At 52.4% G+C, this 25,180-nt stretch overlaps 1 protein-coding gene across 1 annotated transcript in view; it reads right to left on the reverse strand.

The window, feature by feature from the left end:
- Positions 1-24,777, reverse strand: part of TOGARAM2 (TOG array regulator of axonemal microtubules 2) — a 59,377-nt gene extending 34,600 nt beyond the window's left edge. Inside the window, exons 1-7 of the mRNA XM_027555759.1 lie at positions 24,570-24,777; positions 10,875-10,997; positions 9,936-10,049; positions 8,976-9,257; positions 8,111-8,322; positions 7,224-7,411; positions 1,471-1,517 (exon numbers count right to left, since the gene is read on the reverse strand). Coding sequence (XP_027411560.1) covers positions 1,471-1,517; positions 7,224-7,411; positions 8,111-8,322; positions 8,976-9,257; positions 9,936-10,049; positions 10,875-10,902 — 871 coding nt within the window. The 5' untranslated portion in view covers positions 10,903-10,997; positions 24,570-24,777. The remainder of the gene's footprint in view (positions 1-1,470; positions 1,518-7,223; positions 7,412-8,110; positions 8,323-8,975; positions 9,258-9,935; positions 10,050-10,874; positions 10,998-24,569) is intronic.
- Positions 24,778-25,180: the final 403 nt, after the last annotated feature.

Here is a 25,180-nt window from a genome sequence, read left to right on the forward strand (position 1 = left end):
CCACCTGGGGCTGCCTGAGGCTGGAAAGGGTATAGAGTCTGGGGATCTGGCAGGGCTCCTGGGGACCCCCAGATCTCTGTCCAGCCCCTGCCTTCTACCAAAGATCCCTCCTGGGAGAAGACTCCAGAACCAAGGGGGAGGAGGGGCGAAGCCTCTGTCCGCCGGGAAGTAAGGCAGGGCCAAGGGCATAGGCGCCCAGATGCCAGCTCACCAGAGCAGGGACTGCAGGCAAGCCCTTAGCTTCAGACACTACCACGTGAGCCCCGACTACATGCTAGACGTGGTGCCCACATTGGGCAGTGTTGTCCTCTGCCGACAGCTGGAAGGTCAGAGAGCTTCTTGAGGACTCTGCCAGTTTGTAGCCCCCTTTCACCTATGCCTCCAAGAGACTCCCTGGAAAGCTTTGTCCAAGCAGCCTGGCCCCTGCCCCACAAGGACCTGGTTCTCAAGTGACAACCTGGTGGGGCAGACAGGGGAGTAGCTCTAGGCTGGCGTCCCCTGGCCCAAAACCCCTTCCAGCGCTCTCAGGAAGCTCTCAAGGGACGCTGGGTGCCCGTGTGTGTCACACTGGACTGCCCCAGCTCACCCTGCCACAGCCTGGCCAGAGAGGGAAGACTGGCCACAGCAGAGGTTTCCATGCCAGGCCTGCCTCTCAGGCCCACCTGGGCATCCTAACCCTGGGGCCTCATGGGCAGCAGCCTCCCCCTGACCAACTAACCTGCTGCTGAGCTGATTACAGGGTGACCTGCCCGGAAGCTGGGCAACAGTCCACCCGCTCCTGCCAGTCAGCACAGCAGCTGCCGCCAACCCCCCTAGGCCTGTGGCCCAGGGTACTCTGCCCATGTCCCCTCACTCAACCTTCCATCCTCCCCACGAATTAGGTCATAGGCTGGAGAGCCTCTCTGAGCCTCAACCACCTGCCTCACTGCCAGCCCAGCTGGCTCTCTTCCCCTGAGGCTGAAACCTCCTGGGATCAGCTGACCAAGGGATTCACGGGATGCAGTTTAATTTCTCACTCTGTCTGGAGAGGAATCCTCTATTCGCTTAGATCCATGCATCTCCTGCATTGGCAAACGGGTTCTTTACCACACCACTAGCACCACCTGGGAAGCCCAGGGGCAGCCATAGGATGGGACAAACCCCACCTTTGGAGCCGCAAGGACCTGCGTGCTTTCTGTGCACTAAGAAGGTCCATCTTGGTGAACCTCAGTGCACCCTTCCTCCATCAGATGGGACAGCACCATCTCTCTCAGCCGGGTGATCATGAAGCAACCTATGCTGGTGGAGGGTACCACAGAGCAGGGGCCACCCTCCCTGGGACCAGAGCGACTTCTGCTTCCCCTTCCATGAAATGAAGGCAATGAGTCTAAGAGCACCCAGATCTCCTCTAGCCCTAATTCCAATCCCATGATCCAACCCAGGAACCAGAGAGTCAAATAACAAATGGAAGGGTGCAAGACGAGTACATACCCAGAGATCTGGGGGTCTTCTCCCAAGGCCCATGCTCCCAGACCAATCTTAAAAGAATGGGGGAGAAAAAAGCACCATGAGAGATGGCAAGCAAGAGCTCCTGCTGCGCTAGCTAGCAAGCAAGAGCTAGCTCCCAGGCTAGCTCCAGGATGGGGTGACAGCTGAGAGGGGGATGAGACAGAGGGGGCCGTGGGTGCCTCTGTAAAGAGGCTCTTGGCCAGGTTTTCAAGGCAGCAGGAGATGCAGCTCCTTCTGGACTTGAGAGCAGGCTGACCGGCAGGCTTGGTCCAGACAAAACTCAGAACGCTGTTTTCTTGCTGCATAGACCATTGATTCCCCAGGAAGCCAGCCTCCATGAGTAAACCACTCAGTCCAACAGGAAGCCCTGCCCCTGCTGTGAGCGAAGGAGATGGGGGTGAATCTCCTCCCACCTCAGGACAGACTGACTTCAAGTCCTCTCCCAACTCTGGAGACCCACTCCTTCTCTCCTCCAGGGTCTAGAGGGAATGACCCCCTTTGCTGCTAATGGGAAATCACCACTGCTTTGTAGGAGACGTTCAGTTCAAACTGAGCACAGGAAGGGAAGATGAGGCATTCCTGGCACTGGTTTTAATTGCAGTTTTTAAAGTAAACAGTACTGTTTACTCATTTGTGCATGCATGTTGCTGCTTCAGCCAGGCCCAGCTCTTTGCAGCCCCATGGACTGTAGCCTGCCAGGCTCCTCTGTCTATGGGATTATCCATGCAATAATACCGGAGTGGGTTACCATACCCTATTGAAGATGTACCATGTACAAAGCACTGTGTGGACACTGAGAATACAACATCACTAAGACAGGTGGTGATGCATGGATGGGCCTTACATTCCCAGGAAGACCAGATATACATTATCTAACATGGACTTTTCTCTTCTCACTGGGAAATGCATAGACAGCAGAAGGCTCTGGGGGGCTGACAGGGTGACAAGCCACGAGAACTGGGACACAACATCCTGTGCTCTGGCCTCAGAGTGTTCACTCAGCAGGGTGACCCAGGCTGGGATGGCCGGAACACAGCCTGTAGGAGAGCCCACCTGAGTGCCTGCCCAGATATCGGGTCCCTAAAGTGGAGAGTGAAAAAGTTGGCACAGAGCTCAACATTCAGAAAACGAAGATCATGGCATCTGGTCCCATCACTTCATGGGAAATAGATGGGGAAACAGTGGAAACAGTGTCAGACTTTATTTTTTTGGGCTCCAAAATCACTGCAGATGGTGACTGCAGCCAGGAAATTAAAGATGCTTACTCCTTGGAAGGAAAGTTATGACCAACCTAGATAGCATATTCAAAAGCAGAGAGATTACTCTGCCAACAAAGGTTCGTCTAGTCAAGGCTATGGTTTTTCCTGTGGTCATGTATGGATGTGAGACTTGGACTGTCAAGAAGGCTGAGCGCCGAAGAATTGATGCTTTTGAACTGTGGTGTTGGAGAAGACTCTTGAGAGTCCCTTGGACTGCAAGGAGATCCAACCAGTCCATTCTGAAGGAGATCAGCCCTGGGATTTCTTTGGAAGGAATGATGCTAAAGCTGAAACTCCAGTACTTTGGCCACCTCATGCAAAGAGTTGACTCATTGGAAAAGACTCTGATGCTGGGAGGGATTGTGGGCAAGAGGAGAAGGGGACGACAGAGGATGAGATGGCTGGATGGCATCACTGACTCGATGGACGTGAGTCTCAGTGAACTCCGGGAGTTGGTGATGGACAGGGAGGCCTGGTGTGCTGCGATTCATGGGGTTGCAAAGAGTCGGACACGACTGAGGGACTAATCTGATCTGACTGAGGGGACCGTGGAGGTCAGGGGACCGGAGGTCTACAGGAAGGGCCAGAGCCTGGGCCAACCAAGACTCTGAGTTGCTCCGTGGGACAGGCACAGCCTCCTAGATCAGGACCCCCAGGGAGGGCCTGTGTGGCTTGGAGACACAGGCAAACACCCCAGGGCGCCCAGCTAGGGCACTAGGTCTTTGCCATTGGAACCCACCACTGCCCAGCTGTGCTAACAGGGCTTGGGCAGAGGTGAGCTGGGAAGTCCCTTTGGTGGTTCTGGCTAGGCACAGAGTGGGTACAGGGCACCAGTAATCATGGCACTGCTTCCTCCCTCAGACCCAGCCATCTCCGGCTCCTGGCCCACAGCCTCGCCCCTTTGACCTCGAGCTGGAGGCTGTTTTCCCTTCCCCTCTGAGCAGAGGACGTGGCCTCAGAGCACGTGGCTCAGCCTTCTTCAAGCTGTGGACCTTGGCAAACCTCTCCTTCCCTTCTCTGCTGCTGCTAAGTCATGTCAGTCATGTCCAACTCTGTGTGACCCCATAGACGGCAGCTCACCAGTCTCCTCCATCCCTGGGATTCTCCAGGCAAGAACACTGGAGTGGGTTTCCACTGCCTTCTCCAATGCATGAAAGTGAAGTCGCTCAGTTGTGTCCGACTCTTCATGACCCCATGGACTGCAGCCCACCAGGCTCCTCTGTCCATGGGATTTTCCAGGCAAGAGTACTGAAGTGGGGTGCCATTGCCTTCTCCGCCTTTCCTTCTCTAGAGACCCATTAGCACAAAGGACAGAGGCCAAGGTCACCCACACCCAGAGAGCCTTCACTTTTGTCCACACAGCGTTCTAGCCCCTTCTCCCTCTTCTGAACCCCCACCGTGACCTGAGGCGGTCCCACCAGGCCACACGAAAATGATGGGAACAGCAAAGCCCTACTGCATCAACAGTCTTCTCCATGCACCTGGCCAGACATCTGAGCATCTACCAGTGTCCCCAGCAGCACAAGTTGAACCCACTCACAAGCTGCCACCCCAAGGCTCCAAAGCCTGCCTCTCCTCCTAATTCCCTGTCCTGCTGAAGCCACCACCATCTGTCTGGCTGTTTATCCAGTAACTCTGGCATGGGCCTCAGCTCCCTACCTGTTTCATCCCACATCCAGTCACCAATCCCCTCCCCCACTTCTTCACTTTCCAAGCCCCTCTGCACACTGACCACTGCAGACCAGGGCCCCACAGCCTCTGCCCATTCAGGTGCCCACAGCTTCTCCCTGGATCCCTGAGGCAACCCCGACTGTGTGCACAGCCCATGCCACACTGCCGTGGCCAAAGTGGCCTTCCTAAATCAGATCTGACATCACTTCCACACCAAAAAGCCCCCAGTGGCACCTCACTGCTTCAGGGTAAAGCTCACACTCCTCAGTTTAGCACACGGGCCCTTCAGCCCTGCGTACCTCACCCCCCGTCACACACAGATACAGTGCTGCTGGAAAACTAGCCATGCCCTAAATGCCTCAGTCAGTCATCCTTCCCAACTCTCCCTCTCTCCATCTCACAGACTCTGCCTCAGCCTTCAAAACTCAACTGGCCTCACCTCCTCTGAGAAGTCTTCCTGGCCTGATTGAAATAATTTTCCACAGCGCTCCTCAGAATGAGAGGCAGCCTTCTACCTTAGTGTTTACCTCACTGGGACTTTTAGTCAATGGTCTGCTGGTAAATTTCCCTTATGAGCTCCCAGAACACAGGGAATGTCTTGTTTGGCTTTGCTTTCATAGCGCCTGACACAGTGTCTGGCACAGAGTGGTTCTTAACAGTGACTCAATGGATGCACGGACACATGGACAGACAGACAGATGAAGGATGGATGAAATGGTAATGGAGTCTCCCTCCCAGCCATTAGCTAGCCTCACGGAGTCAATGGAGAGAAATCCATGTCACAACCTGACAGCAAATAGACAGATACTTCAGATGTTATCTGCCTAATCCACGTGTGACTAATCCATGGCAGTTCACATGGGAGCTTGACACCTTGGGAGCCACAGAAGTGTCCAGATATAGCCCCTGCCTTATAGTGCTGCAAGTTCAAGAATAGAAATGAGGTTGAAATAAAAGGTGAGCAAATAAGTAGGTGGGAGGTGACTGGACCGCACACAGGCTGGGTGCTGTGTGAACAGAGCCCTTCCCCACATCCCGAGGAGGCCAGGGAAGACCTGACAGAGAGGGTGGACGTGGAGCTGGGGCTTGAAAAATGTAGGAACTGACCAGCAGGCCAAGGATAAGAGGCTCATGTTGGGGCTGCAGGGAGGTGCCGTCCAGGGCTGGACACAGGGGTATGGGGGTGGAGAGGGTTGCCACTCAGGCTCCCAGAGAGCAGCACAGGAGGAAGTGTGAAGTGGTGGACTGGAACACCCTGAATGTCTGGCCAAGGAGACTCCTGTTTAAGCTGCTGGCACCAGGAAGTCAATAGAAGTGAGGTGCATAGAAGGGGTATATTTGGGGAGGGGGGGTGGATGAAAACAAAAGATCAGGATGAAGAGCTCAGGGCCACAGGAGATGGGGTAGGAGCTCCAGGGGGAGGTCAAAGGGGAGCCAGCAAGTACAAACCAAGAGCAAAGGCAGGGCAAGCAGGGGTGGTAGCCTCCGTACTGTCTCTCGTTGCTTAAGAAAGCCCGCATGGGATGTGGCAATCTGTTAGGAACAGGGGGCAAGAGTTGAAAATGATGCTGAAATTGGAAGATCAAAGAGCACTCCTGCAGCCCAGTGGAAATTAGGGGGTCATGGGGGAGAGACAGTTAGGGGAAACACGAAGAGCTCCATCCGTGATGCTGTGGTGGTGATATACCCTCCTTCCCTCCTTGCCTCCAACGCTGGATCTGCATCAGCCTTGAGGGCCTGGGAATGCTCAACAGGTGGAGGGAAGCCCAGGGGATGCGGAAGTCTCCCATCCCACTTGACCTTGGAAGCCACCTGCACAGATAAGCCTCCCAGGGGAGAACAAGGAGATGGAGGCGAAGAGTTCTGGAATACACTTAAGAAATAAGGAAAGAGGGGGCACACAGGAAACTGCCTGGAAGTCAGGAAGGTGAGGAAGGCAAAGAATTCAAGGACATCAACAGCTCAAGAGCAGTGGGATGGGTGGAAAGGTCACTTATCGGGGGCCAGAGAGTCATGAAAGCCACCACGAACTCTCAGAGGGGAGGAAGAGGTGGATGTCTGAGCAGGAAACGAGGAGGCGGTGTCGATGGTGAGGAGGTGGAGGCCGGTAGAGGAAGAGGTCGGTGGAAAAATCGAGCAGAGAGCTTAAATCCAGGAGCAGGTCCACAGATGGGCTCCCACACTTCACCAGGGTACAGTAAGATGTGGACATGTATTGGGACAGAAGGGGAGGCGATGTGGGAGACAGAAGACCCTTGAGAGAAATGGGCACAGCAGACCCCAAAGAGAGCGCTCTCTCTACTTCCCCCTGTCTCAATCTCTCCCTCTCTCTCTATTCACTGATTCTCTATTCACTCTCCCTATTCACTGATTCCCAGTTTTTTGATTCCCTTTTTAGTCCAAAACTTTTGTAGACTACCCCCATATATAGACACAATAATGCTTGCATTTTTAACGTCCATTCATTAAGAAAATGCACCATCACAAAGAGCTATCATGAATCCAATAGTGCTTTAAAAATATTCATATTCTATTCATCAGGGCAGCAACCACACGTATCAGGACATTGGTAGAAAACAGAGGTCAAGACATTGTTAATTAAGCCTATGCACCCCTCCTGCTGGAGTCAAGGGCCAGCTCTGTGACTGCCCCAGGTCAGAGGCTCATGGTGGAGGACCCTGCCCTCCACACATCTGGCTCCCAGAGCTCTGCCCTGGGGTGGAGACTCAGTCATAGGGAGTCCAAGCAGATCTTGGAGGGTAGAGGAGAGAGGACCATAGGTAGTTTTGATTTAGGGCTGCTTACCGTGTGGTGGGGGGCCTCAGGCCCGTGAGGATGTCCTGGCCCAGAGGCAAGAGGCTGGGAAGGGAGCCAGGTGTGCGGGAGGTCCCAGTGGGTACATTGGCCTTTGGGATGGGTGGGATCACAATGCCTCCCAGGGACTTGTGCATCTTCTCATCATTGCAGTGCAGGTACTGTTGGGAAATCTGTACCTGGGAGCAGAGGTAGGGGAGGGTCTGGTCCACGAAACAGTCCACTCTGGATGCTCAGCTCCCAGGTGCCTCGTGCGAGTGGTCCCTTCTATCCACAGCGCTGGTAAGTATCCTGCTTCTCTTTTTAATAGCACAACCTGGGACCTCTGAGCTCATTGTTTCCTTACCATTTAAACAAAAAGGGGTCCTCTCATTCCTCCTCCAACCCCTTTAGTCATTATTATTAGTTGTTTTTCTGTTCTCATTTCAGAAAATCCTAGAACATCAGAGCTGAAAGGGATCCTCAAAAACATCAGGTCCAATTCCCTTTTCTTAGTGCAAACTGAGGCCCAGAGAGGGAAGTGACTTGCCCATGGTCACACAGCCAGTGAGGGGCAGAGTGGAAACCAGAACCTAAATCTCCTGAGTCTTAACCCAGTATTCTTTCCCCTCTGCCACAGTCCCTTGCCAAAAGTGAGGAGGGTCAGAACCATAGGAAATTCTGGAACATTTAGATCAGAGAAGGCTTGAGAACCATCACATGTAAGATGGATAATCACACAGCATCTGCTTAGAAGGAGCCAGCTCGGTACCTCTGGGGCAACTACCAGAGAAGATACTTTCAGAGATGCTCAGGGCCCAGGAACAGGGATTGGTAAAGGATCGAAAGAAAAACAGAAGGACAGGGAGGCAAGACTCAGAGCAGTCCAACTGCCTTACCTCCTGGGCACCAGGTCTCAGCTCCTGGGGACCCTGACGGCTTATGGGCGGGTCCAGGCCCTTCTCCTTGGCTATGCTGGCTTCTGGGGTGGTGGGGATGCTCTGAATGGGAGGCATCGGCCTGGACACCCTCAGCAGCCTCTGAGAGGTGGCCCGGGGGATGGCAGTCTTCAGGGGAACTCCTTTGGGGCCTCCACCGGGATCCAGAGAGGCTGTATGTGGTAGGGATGGGGAGTAAGTGAGTCCCCAGAGTGTGGGGAGTGGAGTTAATTCAGTTGCTTGGCAACAGGGCCTTGTGTCCTGGGGAGGCTGGCATGGTGAGAGGAGGGGGCAGATGTTCCCCCAGCCCCAAGCCCACCCCTAGACTGTGCTGAGTGTCCTTTCCCACTCCTGTAAAATTTGGTAGTAAGTGTCAGTCAAAGTCACCTATTTAAAATTCAGAATAAATTAATTAAATAATTAAAATTCAGAGGCAGGTTGGGTAGAAAGGGGAACAAAATCAGTACTGAATTAGGAGAGAAAGCAGCGGGTTCTAGTCCTTGTATCCACTTGAAAGCCACTGGGTGGCTTTAGCATAGTTGGCAGGAGTGGGAGGAAGAAGGTGGTCAGATCTGTGTTCAAAAAGAATTGCTCTGCAGTGAAGACTAGAAGGAGGCGAGGGTGGGAATGGGGAGTCCGGTTGGGAGCCGCTGCAGAGGCCTAAGTGGGAGATGGCATTCCACGGAGGAGGCAGGGGCTGTAGAGAGGGTGCCCCCCGACCACCTCTGACCCCAGCTGCCAGTTGCACACCTGCTGACTCTCACAGTCCAAGTGGCCTGGGGTCCCTGACCTTAGGGCTGGGGTCTGGGCAGGGCCCAGGGCTCACCACGGGAAGATGCTGCCAAGCCCTCTGAGAGTCTCCTTTTCTTGAGCTTGTCCTTGATCTGGGTGGTGTCCTGGGCCACACTGTTGGCCTCTGACTTCAGCGAAGGGAGCGGCACCAGCGGGTGGGGACCCAGAGACAAGGCTGCAAGGTTCCTGGGGTGGCCGTTCCTGGCCTGCCAGCCCTTCAGGGGAGCATCCAGTTTGAGGCTGCCAGGGTCCCCACGTCCACTCAAGAGCTGTGATGGCTTCTCCAGGAGGGCGCTGGGTGCTAGCTGGAGGGAGGCTGAGACAAGAACTGCTATGCTAGAGGAGCCCACTCCCCCCACTTCCCTGGGTGCTAACACCACCCAGGCCCCAGGACCTCAGCGCTGCCTTCCTGGGGTTCATGGGGCCTTCCTGCAATTCCTAGGAGAACCCCACTTATTCCCTGTTCCTGCGGGAGCCCTCCGTACACCTCCATCCTTTGAGGCAGAGAATTGAAAAGTGAGGTGAAGTGAAGTCGTTCAGTCATGCCCGACTCTTTGCGACCCCATGGACTATAGCCTACAAGGCTCCTCTGTCCATGGAATTTTCCAGGCAAGAGTACTAGAGTGGGTTGCCATTTCCTTCTCCAGGGGATCTTCTCGACCCAGGAATCGAACACAGGTCTCCCACATTGCAGGCAGACACTTTACCATCTGAGCCACCAGGGAAGCCCAAGGACCCACCTAAAACCAAAGGACATGTCCAGCAGGGACCTGGGTAAAATTAATACCTGCCATGGCTTGAGGACACAGTTGGGCATCTAAACACACCCATCTCCTCCCTCCAGGATGAGGTCCAGGCTCTGCTCTGTGGTCACTGACCCTGTCTGTGTGGCTGCCAGGTGGAATGGCCCATCTCTGTTCCAAGGCCCCAGAGAGGCTGCTGGGACATTTGAAGGCCATCTGATGTGATGGAGTCACCAGGCCCTCCATCTCACCTTCTCCAAAAGTCTCCAGGCTGGAGTCACTGCTTCCACCTGGGAGTGCAAGGGGCCCAGCACTGCTCTGGGGAACGCTGCCACCGTACATGGCCACAGGAGCCGGAACTTTGGCTGGGGACAGAAAGGCAGGGAGAGCAGTGTCTTAGAGTCCACTAAGGCCGGGATAGGGGACAGATGGTCCCGGGCACTCTGTGGCCCATCCCCCAAATCAGAGCCTTGCCCTCAGGTGGGGGCTTGCCACCCCAACCCCAGCCGGCCAGGGCACCGTGCTCCCCACCAAAGCCCACCTTTCCAGCCCGCTCCGTGTGACTTCTCCCAGCTTTGCTCCAAACCCTCCCCACACTGCACCTTCTCAGCCTCTTTCATGAGCTCCCGGTCCTCGGCCCTGAGCACAGTGGCCTGTTCCCTGAACTGCTCAGGCGTTCCCGGTTCTCCACACTCCTAGCAAGGAGTCTCCAGGCCCCTGTAGAGGCCCCTCCCAGGAGAAGCAGCTCCACCTCACAAGCACCCATTCGCTCCAGGCAGGACCTCTGACTCCCTCACCCTCCAGGGGAAACAGGCTCACACAGCTGGCTCCCAGCGGCAGCACCAGGCCTGGAACGCTGATACAGTTGGCCACACTGTCTCCTGCCCTGTCAGCTGAGGAAAACGGGGCCACCCAGCCCTCCCATGGACCCACTCCTGCATCCTTGGCCCGTCTTCATATTCCCACTACAGAACACTATCCTCAGTCAGCCCATCAGCTCAGAGAGTGGAAGCAAAGCCCTGGAATCTGGAGCCAGATAGGGAGCCCCCCACAGGAGGCTGAGCAGGGAGAGCCCACAGAGTCTGGCCGGGATGGAAAGGCTTGGCGGCCTGACCACATCTCCCAAGCAGAGCCCGTGGGAGTATTCAAGGAAGATCCCCACCCCCACAACCTTCCTTGGGGCCCCTTACCTGGGGGTACATCGTCACGGGTGCCCATGCCCTGGGTCGAAGAGGTACCTGGGGGGTTGTCCAGAGGCAGCAGCTAGTTTCTGGGCCGTGAGCACAATCCTCAAGCATCCAGAGGACCCCAACCTATAACATCCAGGGACATACAATGGAGAGAGGCAGAGAGGATCAGTACAAATCACAAACTCTTTTTAAACCACTTTGTGGGAAGCCCAACAGGAGTTAAAGCATTCTTTCTTCTTTTTTATTTTTTTAAGAGCTTTAAAATTTTTATTTATGTTTGACTATGCCGGGTCTTTGTTGTTGTGCGGGGTTTTCTCTAGTTGCGGCAAGCAGAGACTATTATCTAGTCGTGGTGCACGGACTTCTCATTCCTTGGCTTCTTTTGCCTCAGCACAGGCTCTAGGCATTCGGGCTTCAGTAGTTGTGTCACTTGGACTTTATAGTTGTAGACGCTGGAGCACAGGCTCAATAATTGTGGCACAGGGACTTAGTCGCTGCTAGACGTGTGGGATCTTCCCAGATCAGGGATTGAAACTGTGTCTCCTGCATTGACAGGTTGTTTCTTTACCACTGAGCCACCAACTGCTGCTACTGCTGCTAAGTCGCTTCAGTCGTGTCTGACTCTGTGTGACCCCATAGACGGCACTGGAGTGGGTTGCCATTTCCTTCTCCAATGCGTGAAAGTGAAAAGTGAAAGTGAAGTCGCTCAGTCGTGTCCGACTCTTCGCGACCCCATGGACAGACTCCTCCGTCCATGGGATTTTCCAGGCAAGAGTACTGGAGTGGGGTGCCATTGCCTTCTCCGCTGAGCCACCAGAGAAGCCCTTAAAGCATTCTTGTAGTAAAGAAATCTGCCACTGGTTTCCCAGGTGGTGCTAGCGGTAAAGAACTCACCTGCCAGTGCAACAGATGTAAAGAGACATGGGTTTGATCCCTGGGTCAGGAAGATCCCCTGGAGGAGGGCATGGCAACCGGTTCAGTATTCTTGCTTGGAGAATCCCATGGACAGAGGAGCCTGGTGGGCTATGGTCCATAATGTTGCAAAGAGTCGGGTGTGATTGAAGCGACTTGGCACTTGGCATGGACTGAGGGCACTTTTAACATTCGGACTCTCTTGGACACTTTAAAGTTTCCAAGTCCCCAGGTTGCATAACTGTTCAGTTCAGTTCAGTCGTTCAGTCATGTCTGACTCTTTGCAGCCCCATGAACTGCAGCACACCAAGCTTCCCTGTCCATCACCAACTCCCAGAGCTTGCTCAAACTCAGGTCTATCAAGTCAATGATGTCATCCAACCATCTCATCCTCTGTCATCCCCTTCTCCTCCTGCCTTCAATCTTTCCCAGCATCAGGGTCTTTTCCAATGGGTCAGTTCTTATCAGGTAGCCAAAGCATTGGAGTTTCAGCCTTAGCATCAGTCCTTCCAATGAATATTCAGGACTGATTTCCTTTAGGATGGACTGGTTGGATCTACTTGCAGTCCAAGGGACTCTCCAGACTGCATGACTATAGACAGTCCATTATGTAGACAGTCCATGTAGACAGTTTGCATGACTGTAGACAGTCCATTATGAACAGTGTCAGTGAAACGCATGAACCCAATTTTGCTGGTGGCTTTGGCGTTGACATGGTCACCTCAGGGTCTTGGGGAAGGTGGAGCTTATCAAGGGGGAGTCTGACACTTCCTTTTCCCACCAGTTTCTACTTTGCTCATTACTCTGGTAGCTGCCCTGGAAGCTCATGCTGAGTCAAGCTTTGCAACCCCTCTTATCACTCAAGGATGCAGCAGGGGACTCTGCAGAGACTAACTCCCTTGTTTTCTCTCAGGCACACCGGTCTTCTGCACAAAGTTCCTGGCCCTCATTCTCAATTTGTTGACCAAGCCAACCTCAGACACTCCCAGCCATTTCATTGTCCTAAGCTGACCGCTTGACCCCTCCAAGCCTCTTTCCAGCCTCCCTTAACCCTCCGGGGTCAGTCGTCCATTCCTGCCCTTGACCTGACTTCATTCTTTTCCCATGTAATAAAGGTCTCACCGCAGACTCTGCAAGTTCACTCAGTTTTATAAATTCTCTGCTGATATTATAGTGACCCATTTCCACCCTGACAGGTAGGGAGGTGACCAGAGATGATCAAGGATAAAATCAGGACAAAGGCCACACGTTCCATATCCCCCAGTTTCTGCCCCAGAGTAGGTCCCTTGAGATACCATCTGGGGACAGGGCAGGAGGCAATGCCAGACTCTTTTTGCTGAGCAACAAATCCTAACCCAGGAACTGAAAACTTCTGCCTTCTGTCTGGAAGCCGGCCCACCATGTCCCCACCCAGACCCCAGCAGGCAGAGCAGCTCCTAGCAACCCCTAGCCAAAGAGAGGTTCCAGCCCAGCCTCTGAGGTCCTGCTGATTACAGCCTCCAGCCACTCGGTTCTCTGAGGAGAATTTTCCTCACAATCAGAGGAGAAGACAACTGCCTGTCACAGTAGTAACAAGCAGCCTGGAATAGCTGAGAGACATGGCCCTTCTCCAGAGTGAAGTGGAGGGAGATTTATTCCATGGGTCCCAACACCCCACCTCTCACCTCTCTGAGCAAGAGAGACTCAAGAATTTGTCAAGATGGCTGCTTCCAGCAAAACCCAGAAAGAACGTTCCTCGAGGGACAGACTGAATCAAAGTAAACAAGCTGGAGTCCAGGCTTTGGACACCACAGACTCCTGCTACCTGTATCTAACCAGGGTGAAGGCTTTCTGTGTGAATGACATGTGGAAACGTGGTGTTTGGCTATAGCCCTTGTTCTCAGTCTCAGCTGCAGATCAAAATCTCCTGGAAACTGATTAGAACGACAGATTCCGAGGTGATACCCAGATCTCCACAGAAGCAGACTCTTCCAGAGAACGGCCACAGGGCTTTGTCTGGTTATTTTTCTTCCCTTAACTCCTGAGTGACTCTGATGTTCACACAGGCTGTAGTTCAGACTCCCTGTATAAGAAGACCCCAGCCCTGACTCTGACCTTAGGCGATCAAAGTGGATATGCTGTCTCAGTCTCCCCATAGTAATCATGTCTATGAAGCTAAAAAGAAGATTTAGAGCTGCCTGAGGGCCCAGACACATAAGGTTCAACGGCACCTTCTGAGCAAGACTGCCTCCATCCCTCTCACTACTACCTCCCCGGCAGACCAGGATGGCCCATGTCCCTCCACGCCCTGAGGGACACCAACAGTATGGAAGGGAAGGTGAGTACACTCCATGGCTTGCCCAGGCAACCCAGCAGACAGAGTCCCTTTCAGGCCTCCCCCTCCTATGTTCACACCTTTGACCCCTCAGGCCCTCAGGGTCTACATACTGGCCTCCTCAGCACCTGCCAATGAGACAGAGTCCCTTTCAGGCCTCCCCCTCCTATGTTCACACCTTTGACCCCTCAGGCCCTCAGGGTCTACATACTGGCCTCCTCAGCGCCTGCCAATGGGAGGTGCCTACACTTGTGTACGGACAACCACGTCTTCTGTCAGGACAGCGGGTGGCGCCTCCCCAAGGCCTGGTGGAAACTTAAAGATCTATGCCCAAACTATAAAAGCCGCAATCAGATATTCCACTCCAAATGAGGACAAAGCTTTGGGGTTTGGCATGGACAGTACTTAGTGCTGACCTCTGAGGCACAATCCACTGAACCCCCGTTTGACCCATCACTGTCCTGGGCATCAAGGAGTGACTGTCCCCTGAAGGGAAAACCAGTCCCTGACCTAAAGGGCTACAGTGAGGGGGTTCTGGGGACCGGGGTCCCCTCCTCACCCCCTGATGCTCTGGATCACCCAAGGTGGCTGGCTCCTCCACCCTCAGCCTCAGAGTCCCCACTCAGGAAACGGAGTGACCCAAAGTAACTGACTGTTGTCCACTCCTTCCACTAAAACGATGGCTAAAGAGGTTCCATGGTGACCAGCATCGCAGGAATGAAGAAAGGTGACGGAAGGGGACTCAGGTTTCAAGTAGAAAGGGAACAAACAGGTATTGTCCCAGGAAAGAATGCCTTCAGCCCCAAGGACAAAGTCCCCACCGCCCTGTGCCTCACACAGCCCACAGGGTCCACCTTGCTCCGGAGGGAGCTGGGCAGATCCTGGTCCTCAAATGAACAGTCCTCAGGCAGGAGGGCAAGGCTCTGAGGAGGCAGGAAGGGTCAGCACAGGGGGACTGGGATGGGGTTGGTCCCCAGTCCTGGGACGTGGGTTCCAGTAAGTCAGAGAGCTCACCTACTCAGATATGTTTGATGGGAATGATGGCGCCATGTCCAGGAGAGGAGAGAGAGGAGAAGGGAAAGATGACTGAGTCACCAAACCTAGAGTTTGAACCCAAAATATATCCCTGCTGAAATACCCACTGGAGAGGGGCCTTGGGGGTAAGTAATCCTCCCACCCCACCCCCCACCCCAGGCTGCCCTGAACACCCACTCGGGACTCCTGGAACTCTGCTTTGCGGTTGACACAGGGAGGCTGGGACCCTGCCCTGGCCCTCTTGAATGAACCTGGGCAGATTATTTAATTCCTCTGAGCTTTGATTTCTTTACCTGAAAAAGTGTTCTAACAAAGGATTTTGTTAAGATTCAGTGAAGTTGTGTACAAACATAATTTAGTACCATTGCTGGTAGGTAATCACTAATGTCTAGTATTAGCTCTTCCTCTCCCTCCCCCACCCTGCATATAAACACACACGCACAAACGTGCAAACCCACGCTATCTTTAAAGTTACCAGGGCCAGCCCTCCATTCCTCCAAGACAGACCCAGGTGACACAGGCACCCCTCACGAGGAAGAGTCAGACATGTCTACAATGTAAGAAGCTCAAACCAGATGAGTCGCCAGCTAGTTTCATGGTGATTCTATACTGCCCGGGGAATGCTTGTTGCAACACCTGGAGAATCCAGTCCTTCCTGGTCCTGGGTAGGGATAGGCACATGGGGAGAGCCTCAGTGCTATCTGACTAGGCACCCAGAGACCCTCTGTGGAAAAGCTGCATCCTCAATGGGCTGGGAAGGAAGTAGGACCTAGATAGGCAGGGAAGTAGGAAAGGCAATCCAGGCTCAGGAAACTCTGAGCAAAGGCACGGAGGACCAAATAGTTTGCTGGGAGGGCCCAAGTCTAGGCAGGTAGTCGAGGGCCGGTACCTGCACAGCTCTGTCAAGTCTGGGCTTGTTCTGCAGGCAAAGGGAGCTCTAAGGATTTCTAGCTGAGAAATGACATCATCTAACCTTTTTTTTCATGCAGACCCCTCAATGGGGACCCAGGACGAACTTTCCAAGGGAAGGAAGTTTTTGACAAAATTTTAGGACCCAAGCAGAGACACTAGCTCAGCCTCTGGACTAGGTACAGAAAAGATACGTGACTTAACCAAGATTTGCCTCTAATGTCAGAGTTTAGATCTGATCCCTGCCTGTACCCCAGGTGTCCCCTGAAAATAATCACCCACCCACACCTCCACTCCCATACATACCCTGTTCCCTCCCCCCACAGGAGGTAGCCTACCCCATAGCCTTCCAGGGAAAACTCTGTATGTTCTCAGGTGACCCCCTGGACTCTGACCTCCTGAGTTCGGCCTATCACTGAAAGTCTGAGATCTGCTCACTCATTGAGCTGTATGTGAGGAACTAAAATCCAAAGGTGAATGAGATTAAATTCCAACACCTGTGAGATGTGTGACCACAGACCTGTTGCCAAACTTCTCTGAGCCAAAGTTTCCTTAACTGCAAAAATAGAGATATTGCCTACCCTACTTCAATAATACATTCAATAAAACACAAAATTACTCAGTACTGAGTCTGGCCCCTAGTAAGCAATCAATACTCCGTGGCATCATACTGTACTGTATGTATTCTACATACATACTGTAATGTATGAACCTCACGGCAGCTGGCAGACAGATGTAAGTGGACAGGGCAGGAGGTTGTGGAAATAACTCTGGAGAGAGAAGAGAAGAGTGTGATTTTGGGCAGAGGTGGTTCAAATGGGAGAACAGGGTCAGATCTGAGAAAGAAGCAGGAGCCACATCAGCAAGACAGAGAGACTGATGAGGATAGGAGGGCTGGGAGAGTCTAGCCGAGTCTAGGGATCTGAAGAGAGAGCCAGAGCACAGGGTGCCTCTGCTGCTGAGATGGTGAACACAGTAGCAGGTGCCAACCTGGGAGAGACCCTTAGTCCTGGTTTGGACAGGTTGGTTTGTGGCTTCTCCAGGGCCCCCAGGTAAAGGCATCCAGAAAGTTGGTTTGAGACTCAAGAAAGGGTGATCTGGGCTGGAGACACAGGCCAGGAAACCCCTGAGAATCAGACAGCGATTGAAGCCATGAGAGCAGATGTTGTCAGTAGGAACAAGACAGGCAAGAGTACAACCATCTTGGAATCAGGACCCGGGAACAGCCTTGGGCAAAACAAGCCCTACAAGCTAAAGAACAAATGCCTGGCATATCTAGTGGCCACAAGACAAGAAGCTCAACTGTCAATTTCAACCTTATCTGTCCCTGTGCTTTCTTGCAGAAAATTCTCATGCCAACCTTTCCCCCACAGAAACACTCCCTATTCCTGATAGCCACCCACTGCTGATCAAAGATGTTTGACTATTTCTGGAAATTACCAGTGCTCATGAGACCAGCCCTCTCTTTTTTTTTTTTTTTAATAAAAGCAACTCACCCCTTGAGCTGGCCCCTTTTCCCCACCTTCTACCTTGAGCATAAACTATCTCTTTCAATGAAAAGCTTTGCTTGCCTGAGAGTCTTGTGCAGGAATTCCCTGTCTGTCCAGTGGTTAGGACTTGGTGCTTTCGCTGCAGGTGGCCTGGGTTCAATCCCTGGTTGGGGAACTAAGATCCTGCCAGTTACATGGCATGGCAAAAAAAAAAGGGGGGGAGGGGCGTGGATTAGAAGAAAAAAAAAAAGAGTCTTGCGGAAGCAATATTCATTTCTATAGTATTACCATCTAAGACTCTGGAAAGGTCCTGGAACCAGGAAGCCCTGACAATGAGAAAGGAGAGCCAGAGCGAGGACACTCAGGGAGGTAGAGAGTGGGTACCAGGAAAACCCAGAGAGCAGAGAATAAGCAGAAGTGTCCACACAGCAAAAAAGTCGGGAGGGGTAAGGAGTGAGAAAAGCCCATTGATGTGGCCCTGAGGACATCAACCAGGTTACTTATAGCAGCTTCTGTGCCTGGGGGACCTGGAGATCACAGGCAGCTGCTGTTGAGAAGTGTGTGGAATGTCAAGGAGACAATGGGTAGGGATTACTCTTCAGAGCTGCTGGAAAGAAGAGAGAGCGTGGGTGGCAGCTGGGGAGGAGCGAAGGTGGGTGAAGTTGGTGCTTGTTCTCTGTATCTCTTTTAAGGATAGGAACTGCTGGAGCATGTGCATAGGAGAAGGAAAAAGAGCCAGAAGAAGGGAAAGGCTGTAGATGTGAAGGGAGGCAGGGGAACTGATGGAGCAGGATCCCAGAGCTACCTGGATGGGAGGTGAGGTGGAGGGGCGGAGGGGGGTTGGCTTAGGCATGGTCAGGTCCCTGGATGTGAAGGGAGGCAGCGGAGGGGAGTCCGGAGGGAACGGGCAGGAAGGCTTTGATATCATCCATGAAATAGGAGGTTAGGCCGAAGAGCATGAGAGCAGTGAAGCCCTGGAATATGACGTATTTTGACCCCAGGAAAAAAAAAAAATTTTTGTTCCTTTTCCCACCCTTGCCCCAGCCGGATGCCTCCATCTCTGTTAGCCTGAGGCAGAGCTGATTTCCTCAGTGACTCTCAACTTCCAGATAAGGACTCGGCCACTCCTGGCGCTGGGAATCCCTAGAGCCTCCTGCCACCCAGAACCAGGAGATGAATACCCACACTCACCAGACCTTCTGTGAGAGGCATCTCAGGGCACCCCGCTCCCCACCACTGCCTCAAGCTATGGGTGGCACATGGGCCAGCAGGAAGGCAATGCCCAGATGAGACGGCACCCCCACCTTAACTGCTCCTTCTCTGCGCCCCTCCGCCAGCTCTGGAGCTGCACCCACTGGCTCTCCTGCTGTCATGGGATCAGGTGAGATCAAGACTCCTATATCCCTTCTGTCCTCCAGGCAGTATCAGGTGTAGGCCCATGGGGATTTTCAGAAATGCAGACAAATGTCCAACCCAGTACCTGGCACATAGTAATAACTCTTTTTTGAATGTATTTATTTGGCTGTTCTCAGTCTTAGTTGCAATGCACGGGTTCTTTAGGTGTGGTATGTGAACTCTTAGCTGCGGCATGTGGGATCTAGTTCCCCAACCAGGGCTCAAACCTGGACCCCCTGCATTGGGAGTTTGGAGCCTTAGCCATTGGGCCACCAGGGACATCCCAGTAATAACTCTTAATAACTGCTTGTATCATGAATGAATGAAGAAATCAAAATTAAAGCACATCTTTACTGAGAAGTAACTAAGTGAAGGAAACTAAGATTTCTTACTTCCATGTTGATATGTGCCAAGCACTGTCCTCATTGTATAGATAAGAAGATTGAGACTTAGTTGAGTGACTATGGAGAAGGAAATGGCAATCCATGGGATTCTCCAGGCAAGAATACTGGGCTGGGTTGCCATTTTCTTCTCCATAGTCACTTCTATACAATGAGGACAATAATATCTGCCTTGTTATTGGATTTAGAAAGTGAAGTTGGCATAATATTTAGCACCATGCAGCCCAGTTCTTGGCACATATCAACACGGAAGTAAGAAATCTTAGTTTCCTTCACTTGGTAACTGTAGCCTGCCAGGCTTCTCTGTCCATGGGGTCACAAAGAGTCAGACATGACTTGGTGACTAAGCATGCACACACACAATTTGGAATAGAAAAAAAAAAATTCATTAAAAAAAAATGTTAGTAACTATCAAGGCCACAGAGCAACTAAGCGGAAGCAGCAGGGCTGAAGTCCTCTGCTCTTGGAGGTGGTGGTACACAGTACTCCAGAGAGGACGCTTAGGAGTCAACAGACTTGAATTAAATTCCATTTAGCTGTGTGACTTCATGTGACTAAACTTTGCTGAGCACGCACATAACTGTAATGGAAATAACACTCTCACACGGTTATTGACAGTATTCAATAAAATAGGACAAGCACGTAACACTGTGTCTGGGCCCTAGCGACTACTCAATAAACAGTGGCTATTAACATTATTGTTTGTTTAATAACAATTTTACTGCAGGCAATCAGACATTCAAGGAGCGGGAAATGCTCTTTTTGAAAGTCTTTGAGGCTAGAAGCTAAGAGCCCTGGCTGGGCTTCCCTGATGGTCCAGTGATTAGGACTCTGCCTGCCAATGCAGGGCATATGGGTTCAATCCCTGGTCCAGGAAGATTTCACAAGCTGTGGTCCAGGAAGATCCCACAAGCTGCTGAGCATCTAAGCCTGTGCTCCACAACTACTGAGCCCATACGCCAGAACCTATGCTCCGCGATAGGCAAGACACCGAAACGAGAAGCCTGCACACTGCAGTGAAGAGTTGCTGTCTGCAACTAGAGAAAGCCCGTGCCCAGCAATGAAGACCCAACACAGACAAAGATAAATTATAAGATAAATAAAAATTAAAGAGGCCTGGCTCAGGCTGGGTGGCAAAGCGGAAGCACCACTTAAAGCAACAGAATGTCCGTCTGTTGCACGAGTTCCGTGGGGTGAGCAGGAGGCAGTGGGTAGGCTGGGGTAGGACACACCTACATCTCAGTGACCTCCTGGGACAGGGTGAATCTCATGGTCAGGAGCCCAAAGCAGTACTTCTCAACCATTTTTATGCCCCAACACAGCTGAGGATTGTGGTCTTCAACTTGTAAAGCTCAGTGTGTGTTTTGGGGGGATGAGTGAAAGAGAGGAAGAGGACAGCTGCCTGTATGTCTAGGTCTGTGACATATGAAAGAGCTCCCTACACCTTCCCCAGGAATTCTGATATAAGAATCATTGGTCTCAAAGATATGAGAAAGCCTACATATGAAAGAAAGTTTTACTTAGGCTGTATTTGAAAAATAATGAAGGTGGGAGAGAGGCAGGGCTGCCCTGTCTGATTGTTCAGGTTGGACACTGCACAAGAGCATCATAGTTAAGGGGAGACACCATTCACACTGCAGACGCTACAGATCTGCACATTTATTATAGCCTTTCTCTGATGAATAAAAGTAAAACATCTTATGTGAAAGTGAAAAGTGAATGTTAGTCACTCAGTCATGTCTGATTCTTTGTAACCTCGTGGATTATAGCCCACTGGACTCCTCTGTCCTTGGAATTCTCCAGGCAAGAATACTGGAGTGGGTCACCATTCCCTTCTCCAGGGGATCTTCCTGACCCAGGGCTTGAACCCACTTCTCCTGCATTGCAGGCAGATTCTTTACCATCTGAGCCACCAGGGAAGCTCCAAATGTCTTAAAGAGGCATCTTTTTCTAACTCATACAAAAGTACCAGATGAACAAGTGGCAGTCCTGGGAACAATAGGTATGTAACATATCCATAAATTTATAAAATCCAGAATATTCTGAGCCTTTCCCCACTCTTGTATATAATGTTAATGGAAATGTAAATTAGAGATCAAAACCTGTCCTAGTTAATTCAATGAAGTTTCGCGCTGTGGGAATAGGATGTGTCTTTACTTGCTTCTCCTGCCACTAAATTTCAAGCTGCAAGGAAATCTTAGAGGTCAGCTACTCTCCTGGCTCTTAAAAGAGGGGCTCATGAAAGGCTGTATGACATACCCAGGAATGTCAAGAGCCACTGCCTACCACTGCCTACCTGCAGGCATCATTCTAGCCCCTAGCTGGCAAGGCCCTGAGCAGGGCTGGGAAGAAAGGTGCCTTTTCCAGTCTTCTACTGAGCCCTCTCAAAATGGTCACTCAGCAGTGCAAAGCCTGGTCAGAGCCATGACAGTGTCTCCCCAGGGTCTGAATTCCTTAGTGGGACTCAGTGCTACTTGAATCAAATTCTTCCTGAAATCATGCAGCTAGACCTGGAAGCCTGCAGCCCACCCTAAGAGTCCCACTTTCAGGAACGAGTCATCCTAGAGCTTGATCATAGTTCTGGAGTCTTAAATTCTGGTCTACTGTCCCCAGAACGCTTTCTGTATATGGTTTGGCTGTTCAGAGATCCCTGCCCAGTAGCTGGAGCTCCCAGCTTTAAATTGTAGTCTGCGAACACTTACAGGTACCAGAGGCTCAGAAGAGACTGGGAAGAAATAATACATCTTTTCCCATCGTAGTCTCAGCAAAGTTGGTTCTGACCATGCCCAGCATCTAAGTGTCTGTCACATTCCAGGAAAGCGCCCTTGACAACCATCTCCCTGTAAGAACCTCAGCTGACACCAGAGCACCACTCTGTCCTTCTCCCAGTGCCCCCAGGAGAAGCTCAACTCTTCTTGACCAAGAGCTAGAGTCTTCCACGTGCCTCTCCAGCGTCTAGGCCAGGTTATCCTGGGAAATCGAAACGGCTTCTTCAGAAGGTCGTTGTTTTTTCTGTCTTTGTTTAAGTGAAGGGAAATCCAAGGCCCAAGAAGGGATGTGAGTTGGACCAAGAAGCAGAGATTTAGAAGCAGAGACAAAGTGAATATCTCAGACCTCTAGACAGCTCCTCTGGAGCCCAGGTCAGCAGCTCAAAGATCAGTGATGGAGAAATAATGCACATGAGAGATTGGTTTTCCAAGAAGCAGGATGAGAAGATAGTGGGGAGAGGGGCAGGAGGACAGAGAGAAAAAGGGAAGTCAGGAACCTGAGCAGAGTGTGGGGGAGGCGGGAGCTAAGAGAGAGATCCGGGTGGATGGTAGCACCAAAAAGGAAGGAAAGTGAGGAGGAAGAAAGGCGAGGGCAGGTGTTCATTTCCTCATCATCACAGAAATGCAAATTAACGTCAGAATGAGATGCTACTACCCATCTGCAAAGGTTGCCAAAAATTAAAATTGTAGATGGTACTAAGTGTTGAAGAGACGCAGAGCATGTGTGGTGGGTGAGGCATAAATGGGTCAACCGCTAGGGAAAGGCATGCAAACCCTATGCCCAGCAATTTCATCCTAGGCGTCTACCCTAGAGCAAACCTCGTATGCGTGAACTAAGGAAGAAGGAGGAGAATGTTCACAGCAGTTCTGATGATACACACAAAATCTGGAAATCATCTCAACGCCCCACAGGAAAACAGAGACATAAGTCGTGGTGTATTTACGCCATGGAATATTCCATGACAATGGAAATGAACAAACCGGATCTCTACTCAACACCAAGGACAACTGCACAGAGTAATGTTTAGTGAAAGAAGTCAAACACAGAAGACACAGAGAGAGCAATTCTGCGTATAGGAAGTTCAATCGAAGACAAGGTTAAATTGAGCATTTAGAAAAACATACATAGATGGGAAAACCTTATGGCAAAACAAGGGAAAATGGGGATATGACTGACCCTGTGGGGAGGGAGGCGGCTGTGACAAGGAAGACCTCCATGGGGGACGGTTCTAGGGTCCTGCCTGGATGTCCGTTTCCTGACCTGGTGGTGGTGGCTACACAGACATTCACTCTTCAAAACTGTGAGTTCTATACATTCCTCTATCAGCATACAGTAATCAACTTCTAAGTATCCACACTTGTTGAGCAGTGTCCGGGGCCTCTGCGGTGGCCCTAGGGGCACTGGGAGGCCTTCAGAGGCAAGTCTCTCCAGAGCCCAGCCTGACGTCTCTGCGTCCCTCGCTCCCACTACATGCTCTTCCTTCAAATCTGTCAGAGCAAGCCTCCAGGGGCTGAAACAGAGCCAGTCCTGGGATCCAGCAAGCCTGGGGTCGGGGAGCTACAGGCTCCATCCTCCCAGGATGTGGTGGAGAGCAGTGCAGGCTTGGCGGGCTCAGGGCCAGCCAGATGACTTGCCCTGCCCACCCGCCTGGAGCCAGCACCCCATGCTCAGAGACCAACCTCAGTGACCCACCCACCAAGCACGGTCCTCCCCAGCCTTCCCAGTGCTCCCGAGGACATATCAGCCTCCTGAGGCCCCTGGGCCAGCATGGGCCCTTGTCCAGGAGGGCTGGCTGGCAAAACCTCAGTTTCAGGAAGCTGAAGTCTGTTCTGGTAAGGAACAGGGTCATCTCTCCAATACTAACAGCATGAAGAGAAGTGGCCTCTGTCTAGCACAGGGGCTTATGGTCTCCATGCCTCACAAGCAGTGCCAAGGGAGGTATTATTTAACCCCTACTTCACAGGTGAGGAAACTGAGGCTCAGAGAGGAAGGAGCTTAAGTCCACACAGAAGGTAAGAAGTAAAGCCAGAATTCAAATCCAGAACCCTTCCAAGACTTCCATTTCACATGAGTTCCCTGTACCCTTAACATTCTTTATAGCATGCACATCCACCCATGTCCCTCTCCCGGGAAGCCTCAGCTGAATGGGCGCCTGAACCATGCAGTGTTGACCCCCAGCTCTGGCAGAGGCTTTGGCCGGAGAGGGGACGGCCCGGGACAGCTCCTCCTTCCTGGGTCTCCACTCAGAGAGCAGGGACCCAACCTCCCCGTGCAAAGTTGATGCAGCAAGGCCCAGAGAGGCGAAGGCACTCCGGCAGTGACTCAGACTCCATCACGGCTGGTATCCCTCCTCTCACCGCACCCTCATCCTTGCTCCAGATCAGCTCCTTGACAACCCACCAAGGACTTAAAGCACCTTGACTCACCCTCCCTTCCCATCCCCGCACCCACAGCTTGGCGGACACATCACCTGTCACCTCTTCATCCAGAGGCCAGACCCCTGCCACCAGAGGAATCCAGGTCCCACGGTCTCTCTGCAGATGATGCTGCCGTGGGTCCAGGGAGGTGAAGACAGGGCAGCCTCACACCTGGCCTGCCCTGGCCCCGGCCCAGCCTTGCAGCTCTGGGCTGCGGGCCTCTCGTCTGGGCAGGTGCTGGGGGCAGCCACTGGCCCCGCTGCTGGCACGCTCCTGCCCGTCGCCTGGCTGGCCTTGAACAAACAAGGCTGCATAGCAACCGCTGCTCCCTGTGTGGGGTAGAGGGAGCCAGGAGACATTTCCCCACAGCCTTGTTTCCTCCAGGGCTTGCCCAGGTCTGGGCACTCCCAAGTGGCCAGCCTGTCCTGTGGGGCTGCCTGAGAAAGCTCGTGGTAACCCAAACAAGGGCCAGCACGGCAGGCCTGGGGTGGGGACTCCAAGGCAAATAACCCCTAGTTTGGCCTCAGTTGGCCTCTGGGCCCAATTCTGCTTCAACTGTCAAGACACTTTTAGAGGCTGCAGGGCAGGTGGTATAAACATCCAGGCCTTGGCAGCAGGCAGAGTTGAGTTTGCATCCTGATTCTGCATCTTCCAGCTGTATGAC

The sequence above is a fragment of the Bos indicus x Bos taurus genome, chromosome 11 (assembly GCF_003369695.1).
Source record: "Bos indicus x Bos taurus breed Angus x Brahman F1 hybrid chromosome 11, Bos_hybrid_MaternalHap_v2.0, whole genome shotgun sequence".
NCBI classification, from domain to species: domain Eukaryota; kingdom Metazoa; phylum Chordata; class Mammalia; order Artiodactyla; family Bovidae; genus Bos; species Bos indicus x Bos taurus.